Source organism: Manis pentadactyla, chromosome 4 (assembly GCF_030020395.1).
Source record: "Manis pentadactyla isolate mManPen7 chromosome 4, mManPen7.hap1, whole genome shotgun sequence".
NCBI classification, from domain to species: Eukaryota; Metazoa; Chordata; class Mammalia; order Pholidota; family Manidae; genus Manis; species Manis pentadactyla.
Window position 1 is genome coordinate 150,404,323 of NC_080022.1, and position 17,567 is coordinate 150,421,889.

Sequence of the window (17,567 nt, forward strand, 5' to 3'; positions counted from 1 at the left end):
TTCCATATTTAGAAGCCCAAGCATTTGGAGAAGGAGTGGGTTCTCTTTAAATGGTGTTCCTGACAGTATCCCCCTAGAAATCCTTTGTCTGCTTCTCTTGGAAAGGTGCTGAAAAGAAGCCAGCATGTAGGAATTAAAAAGACAACTGGTTCAGAACTGAAATGTGTGCTAAAAATACTAAAATCAACAGGGATTCATCTGAAAGCAGAGTAGAGTCTCTGTATGCCCTGATTCTGGACTTGCTCAGAAGCCGTGATGGCTCTGTGTTATTTGGGGATGACAGTGATTACGGAGCCCATGCTCCTCAGCAGAGACAGACAGAGCTCTGAGCAGAGGGATAGTTTCCATGGCAATATCAGCAGCAGCTGAATGACTTCCTGTCACAACTACTTGGTGATTTAATGAGCTCATTACTGAATTCCAACGGAAAACCAGAGAGTGGATGAGCTGCTATTGTGCGCTCCAAGAGCCCAATTCCATAGCGAGAAAGCCACTGCCATCAGTGCGGCATCAGAATGGCTGAGTGCTCAGGACCAGTGCTCAGGCAGCCAGGTGGCTCCAAGGCAGATGTGCTCAGGGCCCTCTACAGCCGTGGGCTCTGAAGGCCTCAGTACCTGCTACTCTAGGCGTGTGAAACAGTCAGGTGAGTCTCCATTATAAGCTTGGCCTCTTCAAACCTAATGAAATGAGTATCACAGGAAGTCAGCCCAGGGCTTCAGATGCACAGCCCCAAGGTTCCCAAGTCCTTTAGAAATAAAGCCAACATAAGAAAAACATACCTTAAATTCTGTTAGTGTACAAACGGAAGCAAAGAGGAAAGTCATGTCACCCTACTTCTGTTATCCAGAGAGACACTAATAAGTAACAGAAAAAAACATCATCTGGAGACCTTCAGAACCAGGGGTGTCATTCACACTGTCAACTGAGTATAAAATTTGAGCAGAAGGCAATGTATCACACTAAGAATATATTGTGATTAACCTTTTGTGCCTTGCTGTCTTTGCTATGAAAGTCTATCTTCGGGCTGGTGGAGCCTCAGTCTGACCGGTTAACCGGGGGCCAGACGGGAGCAGAGCAAGGGAGTGGCCATGCCTATGCAGGAGCGTCTGGTCAGTCAGAAGTACAGCAGCGGTGTCCATTCCTCTCTTCCGGTTCCCCATCGGTTCAGTAAATATTTGATCCCTCAAAGTATTTACAGTCTAATAATGGGGACAATCAACTGACAAATAGATAAGCAAAATACAGGATATCCGTATAATGGAATATTACTTAATTCCATATTCCAGATCCCAATACAAAAGAATGAGGTACAGATATGATATATTGCTATGACATAGATGAACCCTGAAAACATTATGCATAGTAAAAGAAGCCAGTCACAAGGGACCACATATTGTGTAATTCCATTACACAAAAAATCTAGAGCAGGCAAATCTGTAGTGACAGAAAACAGATGAGCCTGGGTTGGGTAGGGGTTTGGAGGGAACCAGAGGGTGACTGCCGGAGAGTAAGGGGTTTTTATCTGGGGCGATGAAAGTACTCTGAGTTGACTGTGGTGATAGTAATACAGCTCTGAATATTCTAAAAACCACTGAATTGTGTATTTTAAATGAGTAAAGTGTATGACATGGGAATTATATCTCAATAAAGCTTTTTATATACAGGAAGCACAATAGAGGAAAATAATATGGGACTGCCTTTGACTCCTTACTGGGCACTACCACCAGGCCATGTGCTTTACATACGTCTTCCTCCTTTAGCCCTCCAAGAGCACCGTGAGGTGGGGGCTGCTGCCATTTTTCAAACGAGGAAACTGACACTGGAGAAGCTGTGTCACTTGCCGAGAGGCCCACTGCTAGTACGTGGCAGACCTAGGGTTTCAGCTCGGTTCCATCTGAGTCCTCAGCCCGTGTTTCTGGGCACTCTACCTAAAGAGAGGGGCAGACTCAGGGCAGCTGGTGTTGAGGGGAAAGAAGTATAGAATGGAAGTGACACTTGATGGGAACTTGGAAGGTGGACAGATTGCTCCTCCCTCCTCCCCTACATTAAACAGTGACTAGGTGTGGGTATTGTAAGGCAGGTGGCAAGGTCTGTGCTTGGTTACAGGGAAGAAAGGAAACTTAGAGAAAAAAAATCAGAGAGAAATAAAAGTACTCATTTTATCTTCCATCAGATGTTTACCAGATCAACTAAATAAGGTAGGGGATTTGACTAATCAGGCCTTACATATGTATTATGCTTAGAATAGCATAGAAAGTAAAGGATGTGTGTGCACACACCAGTGCCGGTCCTCTTCTGTCTTAATAAAGATAAGGAAAAGCAACTGCCTGCCTGATAAGACACCTAGGAAGGTGCGTAGTTGAGTCTCATTTGTCTTATGTGAATGTACTGACTTTCAGACATGACATCTGCCATATTTTCCAGGGACGCCTGAGAGCTATTGGCCTTTCATTGGTTTTCTAACCCTCACCAATAAGATACACTGGAGCCAGGAGAAGGTTGCTAATAGTTGCTAAGAGTACTGCCCTAAGATGGGGCCTATAATAAAACTACCAATTCAACCCTCCTCCTGTTTGGAGGTTCCTTTAAAATACGTCACCATTTCATTGAGTCATATGTACAATCTGAACAATGTTGTTTCAGAAAAAAAGAAGGCCAGTGTCATATAAAACTAAGCAAGGCCTTATTGCATTCATACACATAGGATTATCCAATGAAGATTCATCAAGGCCCCCTCTTAGGGCCACACGGTTTCTGTGCGCACCACTGCATGGGTTTCTCCTCACCTAGGCTACAATATGGAGGGCACCACTAGAGCTGTGTGGCGTGGCAGCCCTCATATTTAAAACAACTCTCACCAGAGAATCCAAATGGATTATAACCATTGGAGTGGAGCTGAAGATACTGAATTCAGGTTTCTCTGTGCTCCCCTCAGATACCTCTGGGTTAGGGTACTCGCTACTTCTAAGCATTGGAGGGCATTTCACACAGGCCTCACTGGATTTGTCACTGACTGTGCTTATGACATAGTGACTATTTAGGAAACAGTCATTCCTTCTGTTGGCTTTTTTTTGAGCATTACCTCCTACAGGGTTTGCAAATGCATTTTCCATAGGTTGCAAGGTGTAAACATCATGCTGTTTTTGCTCTTTAGATGTCCCTTCCCATTAAGTACACGTCTGAACATGTGCATCAATAAAGTGTTAATAAACTGACTGGGCCACAGCTGAAATAGGGCTTGCCTGGGGTCACAGAGAGGCAGTGGCCTCACCTCCCTGTCAGGCTGTGGGAAGCAGGCAGTGGGGCAGGTCTGCACTTGCACGCATTAAAGATAAGGCCCCAGAGCAGTCGTGTCAGGCTTCCCAGCCCCAGAGAAACAGAAGTTCTTTAGTCTGGATGGCAAGGAGGAAAAGTCTTCTCTTCTCTTTTCTTTTCCCTAGAAGAGATTTTTCTATATGGCTGGTGCTGCAGTAATTCTCTTTAGGCCTGGTAGTTATTTAAGATTTCCATTTCTTACTCTCTGTCACTCTACTAGGCACTGAGCATATAAAGATGAATAAGAAGCAGGCAGACAAATGCATCAAGAACGTTAACGCTGTAGTAGAAGTGTATGCAGCAGCCGTGGGAGCTCAGAGGAGCACCAGCTGACCAGGTGGGAAGGACAGGGCAGTTTTCAGAGCCTTTAGGAAAAGCTTTTCGGAGGAGAGAAAGCCGAGGAGACACAGAAGGGGAAGAAAAAAGGGATTAGCCAGTGAAGGCAGAGGAGCAAGAGAGAGTATCGTAGGAAAAGCAGGAGCGCTCGAACTGTTTCAGGTACTCTTAAGAGTGAAGTGGAGCTGCAGGTGCAGGCGCGAGTGGGGTGGAGACTGCCCTGGATTGGGTTAACGTGATGAAAAGCAGCCAGAGCCAGGCCCGGCCCTGTAAGGCCGCGGGTGCCAGGTAGGCGGTAACAGCATGTGCTTACAGGGTGTCCGCCACTGGCCAGCGGCTGTGCTAAGGCTGTGTGTGCACGTTCTCTCCCATCCGTCTACACGTCTCTTGGAGCTGACACCGCACCAAAGGCCCTCTGATTCTGTAGACTTTCTATCTACCTATCTATCTGTTTTATGGAGATACAGTTCTCATACCATACACTTCACCCATTTAAAATACACAATTCAGTGGTTTTCAGACTATTCAGAGCTGTGTTACCATCACCACAATCAACTGAGAATACTTTCATCACCCCAGATAAAAACCCCATACCCTCGCTGATGGACAGTGACTGTAATGGGGTGTGTGGTGGGGACTTGATAATGGGGGGAATCTAGTAACCACAATATTGCTCATGTAATTGTATATGAATGATACAAAAAAAAAAACCCATACCCTTCAGCAGACACCCACCCATTCCCTCGAAACCTCTGCTCAACCCAGCTAATCTATTTTCTGTCATTATAGATTTGCCTACTCTAGACATTTCGTGTAATGGAATTACACAATATGTGGTCCTTTGTGACTGGCTTCTGGCTTCTTTCACTATGCATAATGTTTTCAGGGTTCATCTATGTCATAACAATATTTCATATCTGTACCTCATTCTTTTGTGTTAGAATATAGAATATGGGATTAAATAATATTTCATTATATGGCTATACTATGTTTTGTTTATCCATTTGTCAGTTAATGAACATTTGAGTTATTTCCACTTTATGGCTATTATGAATACTGCTGCTATGAACATTCCTGCATACGTTTTTGTGTGGAGTTGTTATCATTTTTCTTGGGTATGTACCTAGGAATGAAATTACTAGGTCATATGGTAACTCCATGTTGAACTTCTTTGAGGAACTGCCAAATTAGTTTCCAAAGTAGGTGCACCATTTTGTGTTTCCACCAACAGTGTATGAGGGTTCCAATTTCTCTATTCCTTGCCAATACTTGTTATTATCTGTCTTTTTTATTATCACTGTCCTCGTCAGTATGAAATACTACTTCGCTGTGGTTTTGCTTTGTATTTCCCTTATGACTAATGATGTAGAGCATCTTTCCATGTGCCTATTGGTCATTTTCTATGTCTTCTTTAAAGAAATGTCTGTTTAACTCCTTCACCCATTCTTTAATTGTGTTTTTTTATTATTGAGTTCTGTGGGTTCTTTGCATATTCCAGTCACAAGTTTTCTCATCAAATGTATGACTTGCAAATACTTTCTCCCATTCTGTTACTTGTCTTTTTACTTTCGTGATGGTGTCCTTTGAAGCACAGTTTTTAATTTTGAAATCCAATTTACCTACTTTTCTTTCACTTTTTGTGCTTGTGGTTTAGAGACCACATTTTTAACCAATACATGGTTTCAACTTGATCCTGGAGGTTGTGGGTAGCCACTGAAGGTCTTCAATGTGTAAAATTACCTAAGATTTATATATATATTTTTAAATCAAACTGATGCATGGGTAGGCTGGTAATAGCTCCCAAATGTATGTCCATGTCCTCATCCCCAGAACCAATGAATGTTACTCATTTGGGAAAAAAACGTCTTTGGAGATATAATTAAGGACCTTTAAATGAGGAGATTATCCCGGATTATCCATATAGGTCCTAAGCGCCACCCCAAGTGTACTCACAAGGGAAAGGAAAGGGAGATTTGACACACAGAGAAGGGGAGTTATAGACAACGGCAGAGACTGGAGCAATTTGGCCACAAGTCAAGCAACACCGGGGTGTGCCGGCAGCCTCCGGAAGTCTCTGGACAAATGTGGCCTTGGCAACATCTTGATTTCTGACTTCTGGCCCCTAGAATTGTGAAAGGATAAATTTCTGTTGTTTTAGCCACCAAATTTTTAGTAATTTGTTACAGCAGCTGCAAGAAACTGATGCTACACAGGTTTTAAAACAAATCAAGCAGTGGAAGAGTTTAAAATATAAAAGATATAAGTAATATGCTTATGCTGCCATTTTTTAAAATGTATCCTGTTTAGATGTTATCTGTTGACTTCTGACTGTAAGAGAAGATGGTTTAGCTGCCTTTGGTCACTCCGTCCCAATTACTGTTAACTTTTCCATTACCCTTAGTTTACTACTAGTTACTTTGACAACTCAAAATACCACATCATGAAATCTAAGATGCCATCCATTATAAGATGCACCATTATTTTTTATTCCCCTAAGGAAAAATAACAGTGACAATTACACTTTTAAGGTATCATCAAGAGTAAGGTGCATCCCAATCTCAGAGATATTACACATTGAAAAAATATGAGCTTTAGACTCAGTGAAATACAAAAATATACAAAAATCTTTTCATATTCCATCAACTTCAGACATGACCGTCTCTTTTTTTTTTTAATTTTTTATTAAGGTATGATTGATACACACTCTTATGAAGGTTTCACATGAAAAACCAATGTGGTTACTACATTTACCCATATTATCAATTCCTCACCCATACCCCAATGCAGTCACTGTCCATCAGTGCAGCAAGATGCCACAGATCCACTCTGCCTTCTCTGTGCTACACTGTTCTCCTCGTGATCCCCCACGCCATGTGTACTAAACATAATACCCCTCAGTCCCCTTCTCCCTCCCTCCCACCCGCCCTACCACACCCCTCCCCTTTGGTAACCACTAGTTCATTCTTGGAGTCTCTGAATCTGCTGCCATTTTGCTCCTCAGTTTTGCTTCATTGTTATACTCCACAAATGAGGGAAATCATCTGGCATTTGTCTTTCTCCGCCTGGCTTATTTCACTGAGCATAATCCATGTTGTTGCAAATGGTAGGATTTGTTTCTTTCTTATGGCTGAATAGTATTCCATTGTATATATGTACCACATCTTCTTTATCCATTTATGTACTGATGGACACTTAGGTTGCTTCCATATCTTGGCTATTGTAAAAAGTGCTGCGATAAACATAGGGGTGCATATGTCTTTTTGAATCTGAGAACTTGTATTCTTTGTGTATATTCCAAGGAGTGGGATTCCCGGGTCAAATGGTATTTCTATTTTCAGTTTTTTGAGGAACTTCCATATTGCTTTCCTCAATGGTTGAACTATCTTACATTCCCACCAGCAGTGTAGGAGGGTTCCCCTTTCTCCACAACCTCACCAGCATTTGTCGTTCTTAGTCTTTTCGATGCTGGCCATCCTTACTGGTATGAGGTGATATCTCATTGTGGTTTTAATTTGCATTTCTGACCATCTCTTAACTCACCTTTATGTCAAGTGAAGATATAACTGCCCCCACTTGAACTTTTTACACCTATAGCTTTATTTTTACATTGTTCCACACTGATGATTGACTCTAAAGCTGAAAACCAGTAGCTAGCATTTATATTTGTATTATTTTGTAAACACTGTTTCCTTCAGAGCCAAGCAGTGTACCAGGATTACCTTTCCGTCTCTTGGATCATTTCTTTTTCTATGGATGTTGGTGCTACTTACTGTAAACCTTCAATTTAAACTGTTCATTTCAGAAATGGAGTCTTAGTATGTTGCTTGTCACTGATACATCTCATGACAATTACATAAAATGTTAGATCCTAAAAACTAAACATTTATGACACTCACATTTATAGGTCCTGTTCTTTCATGGCACTGTTTCTACAGGCCTTCTCCTGAATTTCTCTATTTATCTTCTGGATCTGGGGTCAACAAACTTTTTATGTACAGAGCCAAACAGTAAATATTTTAGGCTTTGCCAATCATATGCTTTATGCTACAAGTACTCAGCTCTTCCATTGTAGCACAAAAACATCCATAACAATATGTAAATGAATGGTCATGGCTGTGTTCCAGTAAAAACCTCATTTACAAAATCAGATAATAAGCCAGATTTGGCCCACGGGCCTTAGTTTCCCATCTCCTGATCCTGGAAGAATAAATTCTGACCCTCGTATCTTGGAAGAAAGTCAAGATGTTGATTTCGAAGGTTTTGAATAATCTTAAGTTTAAATGACTGTGACATGGGTCACACAAAACCAAAATAAACACCTGGAAATCTGAAATTCTTGAGACGTGGTTAATAGGGGTTATGTTAGAGCTCTGGAAGGAAACAAGTCTGCTCAGTTGCACTCCTTCTCATTGGGTAAATCAAGTAAGACAGAACATAGAAGCATCTTTCATCCACCCGCACATTTCTGGGTCAGAGGTGGCCTTTCAACTCCAAAAATAGAATTCTTTCCAACCTCCACTTCCTGCTGACAAGAAGTGTGAACCTTCGATTTCTGACTGTGAAAGGATGCAATTCATGGGATTTTTTTCCAAAATGAAATCCTGGGTAATGAAGCTTAAAAGGAATCAGAAACAATTGTTGGAATATTTCCAATATTTAAGGGTGTCAAGTGGAAAATTCTACAGATGAGACCCAGATCAGATTCCAAGAAAGAAGTCAAACTTTAAAATGAAATATATACTGCATAATAGTATTTTCTTCTTCATACTATCATTTTTTTCCAACTCAAATCTAATTCTGAGAAACTAATAAATTGGCATTGCTTTTAGAATTATCCACTTGAAAGCCTGGGATATTAAACCAGCACATAAGATTCATTACTCACTTAACCCAAACAGCCATATTTCCGGTTCATTTTAATATCCAAACCAATAAGAACCCACTCACTTTATCCAGCTGTAATAATAGAAGTCAGCTCTGAGTTTTAAAATGACCTAACACAATAGGATCTTCTTTTGTGTTCCCTCAACAAGATATGACTTGTGATTTCATGCTGGTTTCCTTTCTTCCAGATCTAGAATATAACAGAATCAGGGTCTTAGCCTGGGAGACCTGTACGTCTTCTCTGCCCACCTTCATCTCATCATGCTCTGCCTCTCAGGACATACAGACACTCTCCTCAGGAATAGAGTTAAACATAAGAAAGAAATTTGCCCTTCTCCCTCAAGTTGCTACAGTCTTGTTTCTGCATGGAAAACACTCTGAGATCCTCAAATATATAATCTACATATTATTGGGTTTTATGTAAATATTACATAAGTACAATGTCTTCTCTCTCTTCAAAGAGATTGAAATCTTTGTTCCAAAAGTATGTTTAATTATTGATTACTTAGTTTAATTACTTGATTACTTAGTTCTTAGAGTATCTGCTTTGCAACAAATACTATGTGCTAGGGTCATAAATTGAACACTTAATCAGCAACTATACGTAAGTGAGCAAAAGATGCTGTATTTTCAATTTTATGCATTGAAATGGCATTTTTGTGTAAGCCACAAGTTTCATCTTATTTTCCCAAATGTACACCATTCTCTTCAAATACTGCTTGTGGATTAAACTCCAGATTTAATTAAGACAGAAAAGAACCTTTAATGGAAAATACTTTAAAGTATGTGTTTGATTTTTGATTCAGTGGGAAACTCCCCTATATGTAATAATCTCAGGTCCACACTAAATGTCTCCTGTTAGTTTGCAAAGACTAACTTACCACAAATGGCCACTGGACGCAGCTGTATGGACTTGGCCGAATGATTTTCATTTTTCTGGGGAACAAAATGTGTGTGTTAACTTTCCACGCCCTTCTCATAGTTAGCCACCGACTGGTGAGGGTGACACCTGTTGTTCCCTGCCGACAAAGCGCAGCAGCTGGGGATTTTCAGAGTTAACCACTCAGTTTTGCTCACTCAATTCCATTTCTTCTTGTGACCTTCCAGCTGGTTCAACACCGCTAAAACATATGCCCAAATCCACAGGGGGTAAAGAGGAGAAAAAGAAGGAGGGATTTATTTGGTAATGGAAGCACACATCCCCAAAATGAGGAGTTAATATGAGCCCACGCATTTGCCAGTGAAGCTCCAGCAAGAGCTTCCCCCCACCCTTTTCAGCTGTGTTTTCACTTTGCCGTCCGCAGCAGAATTACAGGACTCACTGAGGGGCTTCCAAATACCCGGCCAGTTAAGGATTTAGACTTCCGGTATAAAGACTCCTCCTTGACAAATAGATTCATTGTCTGTCTCCATCCACTTTCATTTTACCTTGCTCATAGATGTTGTGTGGGTGTGTGTGTGTATGCTTTTTTCCTATTTATGAATTACTTACTCCATGTTCATGGGTAAATTTTGGAAAACAGAAAAATCTAATGAAGGATAGTTTAAAAATCACCAGTAATTCTGCCATACAGAAATAACTGCCACCCTAATTTTAATATCTATGCAGTTGTGAGGGAAAGCAAGTTTCATAACTTGGTTTTCTCCTTTAATATGTAAAATGAGTAATTTTCCATTAACACAAAATTTTATGCAGTCATATAAAAATTATGCTTAGTGGACATTTCGGTAGTTTTCAATTTTTTTGTACTGTAGTGAGCATCCTGTAATAAATATTTGTTGGCATTTCAGATTATTTCCTTAGGATAAACTTTGAATAGGGAAGAGGTTAAGAGGAAAGAGTTGACTAGCAGACGGAAAAGCCAGTGTGAAAGCCAGGAAGGAACAGAGAACATGGCTGAGTGGGGCCAGGGCTGCGGCTGGGGAGGCTCGGGGGATGGAATGAGAAGCCTGGGAACTAGAGAGGTAAGCAGAGCACAGAGATACTGGAAGGAGTCGGGGACTTTTTCCCCTGATGGCAGTTTCATCAGGGTTTCAAACAAGAGATCAGCTTTGTGTTTGTATTTACATGTTTGTACTTCAGGAAGATCATTGTGGTTGCAGCTGGAAGAGTAGGATGATGAGGCAGGAGACCAGAGAGGAAGCCATTACACCGACTTAGGTGAGGTAAGAGGAAAGTCTGAACAGAGAAGTGGCAGGAAGGATGAAGGGAGAGAAGGTGGATCTGGAAAAGGTTTAGAAGGTGAAGTCTACAGGACTTGGTTCGGATGGAAAGAGTGAAAGAGAGAAGCTGGCGTGAAGGGGCATCCGCGGACTTCTGGCTTGAGCGGTTGGGTGGGTGGCTCTACAATAAACCCAGCTGCCTCCCGTGCAGGCGCAGGTGCCAGGAGACCAGCTGCATGGATGGTGTGGGGTTCAAGTGGGCCAGAGATAATAGACTGGGGAGTTACCAGCACAGAGAAATGACCTGAGGCCGTGCAAATGGAGGAAGAAAGATGAGGAGGGGAGGGGGTGGCTGAGTGTAGGAAGCCAAGAACATGTCAGCCTGGCAGCCACGTGGGAGAGGGTTCTAGAGCCTCTGTGGCAGGGCTCCAAGGAGGTCAGGGCACAAGAGAAAGCAGGAAATCAGCTACCGACTGAGTTCGTTGTGGAAAACCAAGGTACAATAATGAAGTCTGGCTTCTTCTGTAACCACCCCACAAAATAACCCTGGGGTGGATAAAGGTAAATAGAACTGTTTTGTACCCAGTAACGGGAGAGGAGGACCTCAGCTCTGCTGTGGCAAAATGGGCATAATAGTCTCCACTTACACTTGAGACCTGCCTAGAATTTTTAGTGAGACCATCTAATACTCGTTCTCTTCAACTTTTAACACTCGTCTATTTATGCTTCTTAGATTAATCCAAATACCCCCACCTCTTTTAAGGCCATGGGCTACCCTGACATACTAGCACTATGCTGTTTCATCTGCTACAATCTCTTAATTTCTGAATGTGTGCCTTTAGGTAGCAGATGTACACTTGTGTGGAGGTTCAGAAGAAGGCAGATCACATCTGGTTGAAAGTTTAAAAAGATGGCGATCAGAAAAGGATTCACATTTTACCATCCCTTTGTCTCTGACATTTGTTTCAGAGAACTGCCTTCCCACCGCTTAAATGAGAAGTTGTCAGTGGAATTCTGTAGCCACATTGAAGCCAGGGGCGGTACAGTGCAGGGCCTGGCTGTGCTCTTCTCCCGCGGAGCACACTGGGCTAGGTGCCACTGCACCACAGACCGGCTCTTTGGCAGTGGCGGTTTGCACCCAGATTATGATGTAGCCTTCAAGAATGTGTGCAAGCTGAAAATGCAGTGACCTCTAAGATAGTACTATTGTGCGATTCCTGATACTACTGTTGAGACATGAATTTTTCCTGTTCCATAAGCAAACAATATGAAAAACAGTAACTGGTGCTTCATACTCTAGAAACTTAAATGCTGTCCCACATTTCAGCAATATTGTCTGTGTATATTTTTAATTCACTTCCCCATGCTGATCATGCTTGTCAGATATTAGAATAATTTAGCCAAACCTTCATTGAATGCCTCTCCTAGTATTCATTATGCATGCACATAACCCTTTTGTTTGATCAATACAGAAGGTTGTTAATGCTGAGCCAGGTTTAGAAAGTTGGGGAATATCTCTAAATGCTGACTGATCCCTTTTTCTTTCCAGGAAAAACAATGACCTTTGTAGAATCTTTTTCCAACAATAGTCTTACTTGCCCTTCATCAAGGTTTATTTAGTGTTGCAGAGTAAGCTCACTAGATAAATCAGAACTCTTTCAGATGACATCATCAGTTTAAACACAAAATGAACATCCTAGAAGGAACTAACTCACAGTTGTGGGACCCCAGGGGCTTAAGCACCAAGGACTTGATGGTTGTCAAGACCTTTTCTTGTCCCCTAGCCCAACTCTTCAGCTCTCCTCCCCAAAGTCTCTGTATTGGCCTCATTTTGTCCTACCATAGGCTGCTTCTACACAGGGAAAATTTGGGCCACAGGCAGCTCCAGGCTTGCATTACACCAGCATATCAACCTAAAGGAAAGAGAAACCTTTCCTGCTCAAAAAACCTTTCTCTGCTTGGCCCACTTTGGATCACATGCTTCCCCCCACCAGGCTACAGCTCTGAGACCAGGGAATAGGGCCCACTGCAATCCCGCCCCTGAAGCTGGGGAGTGTGGTGGGCAGCCCCGCCCACGGTCGGAGGGGGCGGTTCCATTCTCCAAAGGCAGGGAAGGCAGTGCTAAAAGAAGGGGACAAAAACTGACTCGATGTGCTTTTCTCCAGTGATCACTCATTAGTGTCCTAATGAGTCACAGTGAAGTTGTGATGTTCTTGGAATTTGACTAACAAGTGTATTTTTTCAACCCCCCTCAGTGTAGTTATTTTATATGTTTCCTTATGCTGTACATTATATGTGGAGACCCCAATTACAGTCTTAAAATTGCTTTCTTTCAACACACATTATCTCATTTAATTCTTTTAGTAATCTGAGCCATTTGTTATTAGATAAAGCCTATTTTACAGATGGACAAAAAGACAGAGAGGTTCTGTGGCTTAACCAGGACCACAGAGCATGCTGGGGGCTTGGGGGAGGCAGGTCTTCCAGCTCCAGTGCTCATGCCTCTTGGCGTCAGTGCTTACCCGTCACCTGTCCTTTTGTTCTAGGTCAGGCCTTTGTATTTGTGTTTGTCTGGTCTTGGAGCAGGGGGCCTGGGCCATCTACTTGTGCTGCAACCCCCGCCCAGACCTGCTGTGGTGCCCTGGGTGCTGTGAATGCTCAGTGAGGGAGGCTGACTGGCAACCAATCGAGCATTTGGGGTGCTGTGCCCAAGTGCAGGGATAGCTGGGGCCTCTGGAGTTGTAGAGCGACGTGCAGGGAGAGGACCATTGGGTCCACGTTTCTTTGCATGGGAAGTCAGCGCAGGGCCTCCTCGGCAGCGAGGAGCCTTGTCCCTGGAGAGCCACCCAGAGGCTGCCAAGACCAAAGAGAGCTTCTCTCACTTAAGGGATTTCTCGCCTCCTGTGCCTCTTCTCCGTGTTCCGTAAGAGAAACCATAGAACCTCTAATGTGTCTTAAGCCTGAAGCCATTCTTCGAGCTGAAGAAGTGGCTCACCCTCCCTGAAATGGCTCGGAGCCGGTGATGCCACCCACTCCTGCCACAGCCACATGGCACGCACCGCAGGTCAAGGCCCAGAGTCCTCTTTTCAAAATAAATCACACCCCCAAGGTGGTGGCATATCCCCAGGGAAGAGTTTCAGATGGAATGAAAGGTGTCAGGCATTCCCTTACCCCTTTATTCCTTCTGCAGGAGCAGCAGCTTCCAGCTGCCCCAGGCCCGGGCCCTGCCTGGTGGGCGCACTCCTCCCTCCGGGCAGCCTGCACTCCTGCTGGGGCTCCTTCCCTGCTGCTCCCACTCTTGTCGCCGTTGTGCATCTGTGCCACCCTCTTGACGATTCTTTTTCTCAGCTCGCAGCCGCCTATTCCAGTTTAGCGTGACTTGCTCCAAGGCGACCTCACCCCGCACAGCCGGATAAGAGCAGCCACGGACTGGAATCCAGGAGAGAGGCGTGGGCACAGTTGTGTGCTTGTGCAGAATTTTGATATGGCTCCATTTATTGAATAGAATAATATGAAAGGCTTGTTTCTCTCTCTTAGTAGGCCCACCATATAATCTGAATGTCCTCAAATGGCACGTCTACCTAAACTGTATCTTAGTTTCAAAGCACCTCAGACTTGGTGGCTGAAACACAATTTGTTTTCTCACAGTTCTGAAGGCAGCAGTCCAAAACCAGTGTCACTGATTAGATTTTGGCCCAAAAGTGTCCGCTGCAGGGCACAGCCCGCCCCTTGACTCTGCAGTTCTGGGGCTGCTCTTGCCCCTTGGTTTGTGGCCACGTGGCTCCAGCCTCTGCCTTTGTGGCCATGCCTCCTACTCCTCTGTGTCAAATCTCCCTCTGCCTCTATCTTAAAAGGACACTTGGTGATGGCATTTAGGACCCCCCTGGACAACAGAGATAATCTCCCCATCTTGAGCTTATGTAGACATAGCAGCAGAATACCATTCTTTGCAATATAGAGTAGCATTCCCAGGGCCCAGTGATCAGGCTGCGGGTCTCTTCTGTGGGGCCATTATTCAGCCCACCCTTCTGTCCAGCCCCATAGTTCCCACACATGTACTCCTGAGTTCCACTAAGGGTCAGTGCCTCTCCCTTCTGCTTCCTGACTCTGAGGAGACCAGTTTCCTCATGCTGCTCTTTTGCTTTCCGCCTTCTTACTTTTTGCCGCCTCCAGTAGCAATAGGGTCATTGGTGTCTTGCCACCACCTCCCCAAAGGACAGAGGAGGCTAAACATCTCCTCTGATCAGGCTACCTTCTTCCCCCAAACCACTGTCTGGCTTGGGCACAAGAGGTACAAGCCTTCAGTGGGGTAGATCCCAGCTAGGCCAGTTTTGTTGCCATAAGAATCAAGTTGTTCTGCCTTCCCTTGGATTTGACTAGTACAGAAAATGTCTTGCCTCTCTGCCTTTCTGTCAGGGTATTTCTAGAATGTAAAGTCAGTGAGGACAGAAAGCGGATCCCTGGCTTACAGTGTACAGTGCCATGAGTGTCTCTCAGACTAGACACTCAGTTACCGTTCATCTCCTCGCACACACCCCTGGGCAGACACGTGGAACCCTCCCTGCTGTGGTTAGCCGCCACCCTGCCAGTCACCCTGCCCGCCCCAGACACAGCTGCCAGTGCTCTTGGTTGTTATTCTGAAGGCTTGTGTTCAGATGGAGACCTTGTCCCGGTGGCCTTTCTTAAGGCAGAAATGTCCCATACCACATACTGTGCTGCGGTTGTAAGGGGCACATGCCATCATCTACACACCATGTACACTAGTGCTTACAAATGCCACTTGGTGGTGAGGGCTGGGGAAAGACACCATTGCAAAAAGCATGCAGAGCAGTCCGAGAGACACCAGCAGCAGTGCTGTGTGGGGCTGCGAATAATTGCTGCTTTTGGCATTTGTTCCTATCTGCTCAAAGCAGAAGGTTGGGGGTGGGGACAAGGAAGGGCATTTGTGGAGACCGTATGTAACTGAACTCTCTACTATAAGAAGAATTCTCTTGAAAGGAAATGAAAAACACTTCCAGATGGTCAATTAAAGATTTTCTTGGTTGGAAACCTAGGCTATCTCCTTGTCAAGAATAACTATGCCTTGAAAATAGGGGTCTAAACTTACCAGCCCATTTAAAAAAGAAGGCTTCATGAAGGAGGATGACCAGGATACACATGAAAGGTCTCTGGCTCTTTTTCACTTCTCTTTTATGCATTTATCTTAGATACAGACCCTATCCAGGAGCCTATGGTGTCACAGTTGAAGATTCTTTTAAACTCAGAACTGATGAAGGACTTGGCTTAAATAGACACTGTGATAAAATGTAAAGCCTGGAGAGTGATTTTAAGAACAAAGAGTTTGATACAGTCTTAAAAATATATGGAAAAAAAGATCTAAGGAGAGAGTTCTTGCTGAGGCTAGAGCATCATTCAGCAAATATTTGCAAAGCACCTACTGTGTGCCAAGCCAGACACTGGGCTAGGAAGTGAGTCTACACACATAGGCTAGGAAGTGAGTCTACAACAGTGAACAAGACCCTGCCCCTGCCCAGGAGTTTACAATCTAGCAGGGAGACTAGAGGAATAATTGGCGGTTATAATGCAAAGTATTAACATCAAGGAACAGTTAAACCTGTCTTGGAAGATCAGGAAAGACTCCCCAAAATAATACTGATATTAAGAATCAAGTAACAAATAGCAATTGCTCTGGAAAAGGATCCAGAGTCTTCCAGGCAGGAACAGCATGTGCAAAATGGCCTGAAGGCAAAAGCATCATGGCGGATGAGTGGGTGTGCATAAGCAAGAGATGAGGAAGCATGCAGTTGGGTCCAATTTTCCCCCAGCTGAGTGACTCAGCCGCCTCTACATTTCAGCTGTTGTCACTGAAGGGAGGCTCCCAGCAGGCAGCAAGCAGCCTCATCCTCTCTGCTTTTCTCCTGAGACCCCAGGAGACAGCAGCCCGTTTACTGAAAAAGATGTGTGGTGTGTGTTTGGGGTGAGGGGGCTTAAAGAAGCTGTTGGGGCCAGAGTCCCCCCTACCCACTGTCTCTTGTCCTGGACCTGACTGTTCTGGGGCTGAGAAGTTTGGTTCCTAAAAGTGGAAATAAACCTTTCTGGAGGGGTTCTGGCTTCATACCCAACCTGGAGCAAATTATCAAATTATCACAGCTCTGACGTCATCTTGCCTTACACTCCAGGAAAAAAGTTCTTGAGATCACCAGAAAAAACACAAGGAATTTTAGAAATCACCTGACAAGAAATGCCAAGTAATACTGACTAGAAATCGAACCACAGCAGCTGCTTTCCACAGCTGCATGCCATGTGTGACGGCGTCAGTACAAACTAAAGGAGACTAAAAATAACCGGGAATCTAAACTCCTCAGGGGTCAGGTCTCTCAGTGAGATAGCCACAGACACACACACAGGGACAGGGGGAAGGGGCCGTGTGCCTTTGGGCCACTGTGCCAGTGGTCAGAGGAGCAGCACACGAGGAGCTGAAGAAATGACACCAGGCGTCTGCAGTGCCCCACTCGTGCTGACTGACCGAACTTCACGGTGCGTGTTTTAGGTGGCGTAAAAAGCATGTTGGTACCCAAACTCCCTCTGACTGAGAATTCCTGATCTCAGCTATAAACCAAGTCCCGCTGACTTGCTAAGGAAAACAAAAGTAAGGAAATACAGAGATAAGTAACTTCTTCATTGTTTCCATCCTATGCCTGAGAGCACAAAGAGAGGATGCTCTGCTCTGCTAAGAAGCAGCCCTTTTTTTAGTTGTGAAACTCAGACTGGGACTTTCTCACCAACAAGGGAAAGTAAGTTGATGTCAAAAGGAAGCATGCTCCACCGAAGACAAAAGCAAAAGGATGCTTTTTTCTTGTGGGAAATTC

General features: G+C 43.9%; 1 protein-coding gene across 3 annotated transcripts in view; it reads left to right on the forward strand.

Annotated features, from left to right (window-relative positions):
• The window catches only part of MYO1D (myosin ID), a 358,498-nt gene that overhangs the window by 316,590 nt on the left and 24,341 nt on the right, over positions 1–17,567 (forward strand). The window contains exon 22 of one of the 3 annotated variants that reach the window (XM_036879017.2): positions 8,724–9,865. The exons of the other annotated variants lie outside the window; for them this stretch is intronic. Coding sequence (XP_036734912.1) covers positions 8,724–8,736 — 13 coding nt within the window. The 3' untranslated portion in view covers positions 8,737–9,865. Of the gene's footprint in view, positions 1–8,723; positions 9,866–17,567 lie in introns of those variants that run through there. 3 annotated transcript variants of the gene reach the window in all.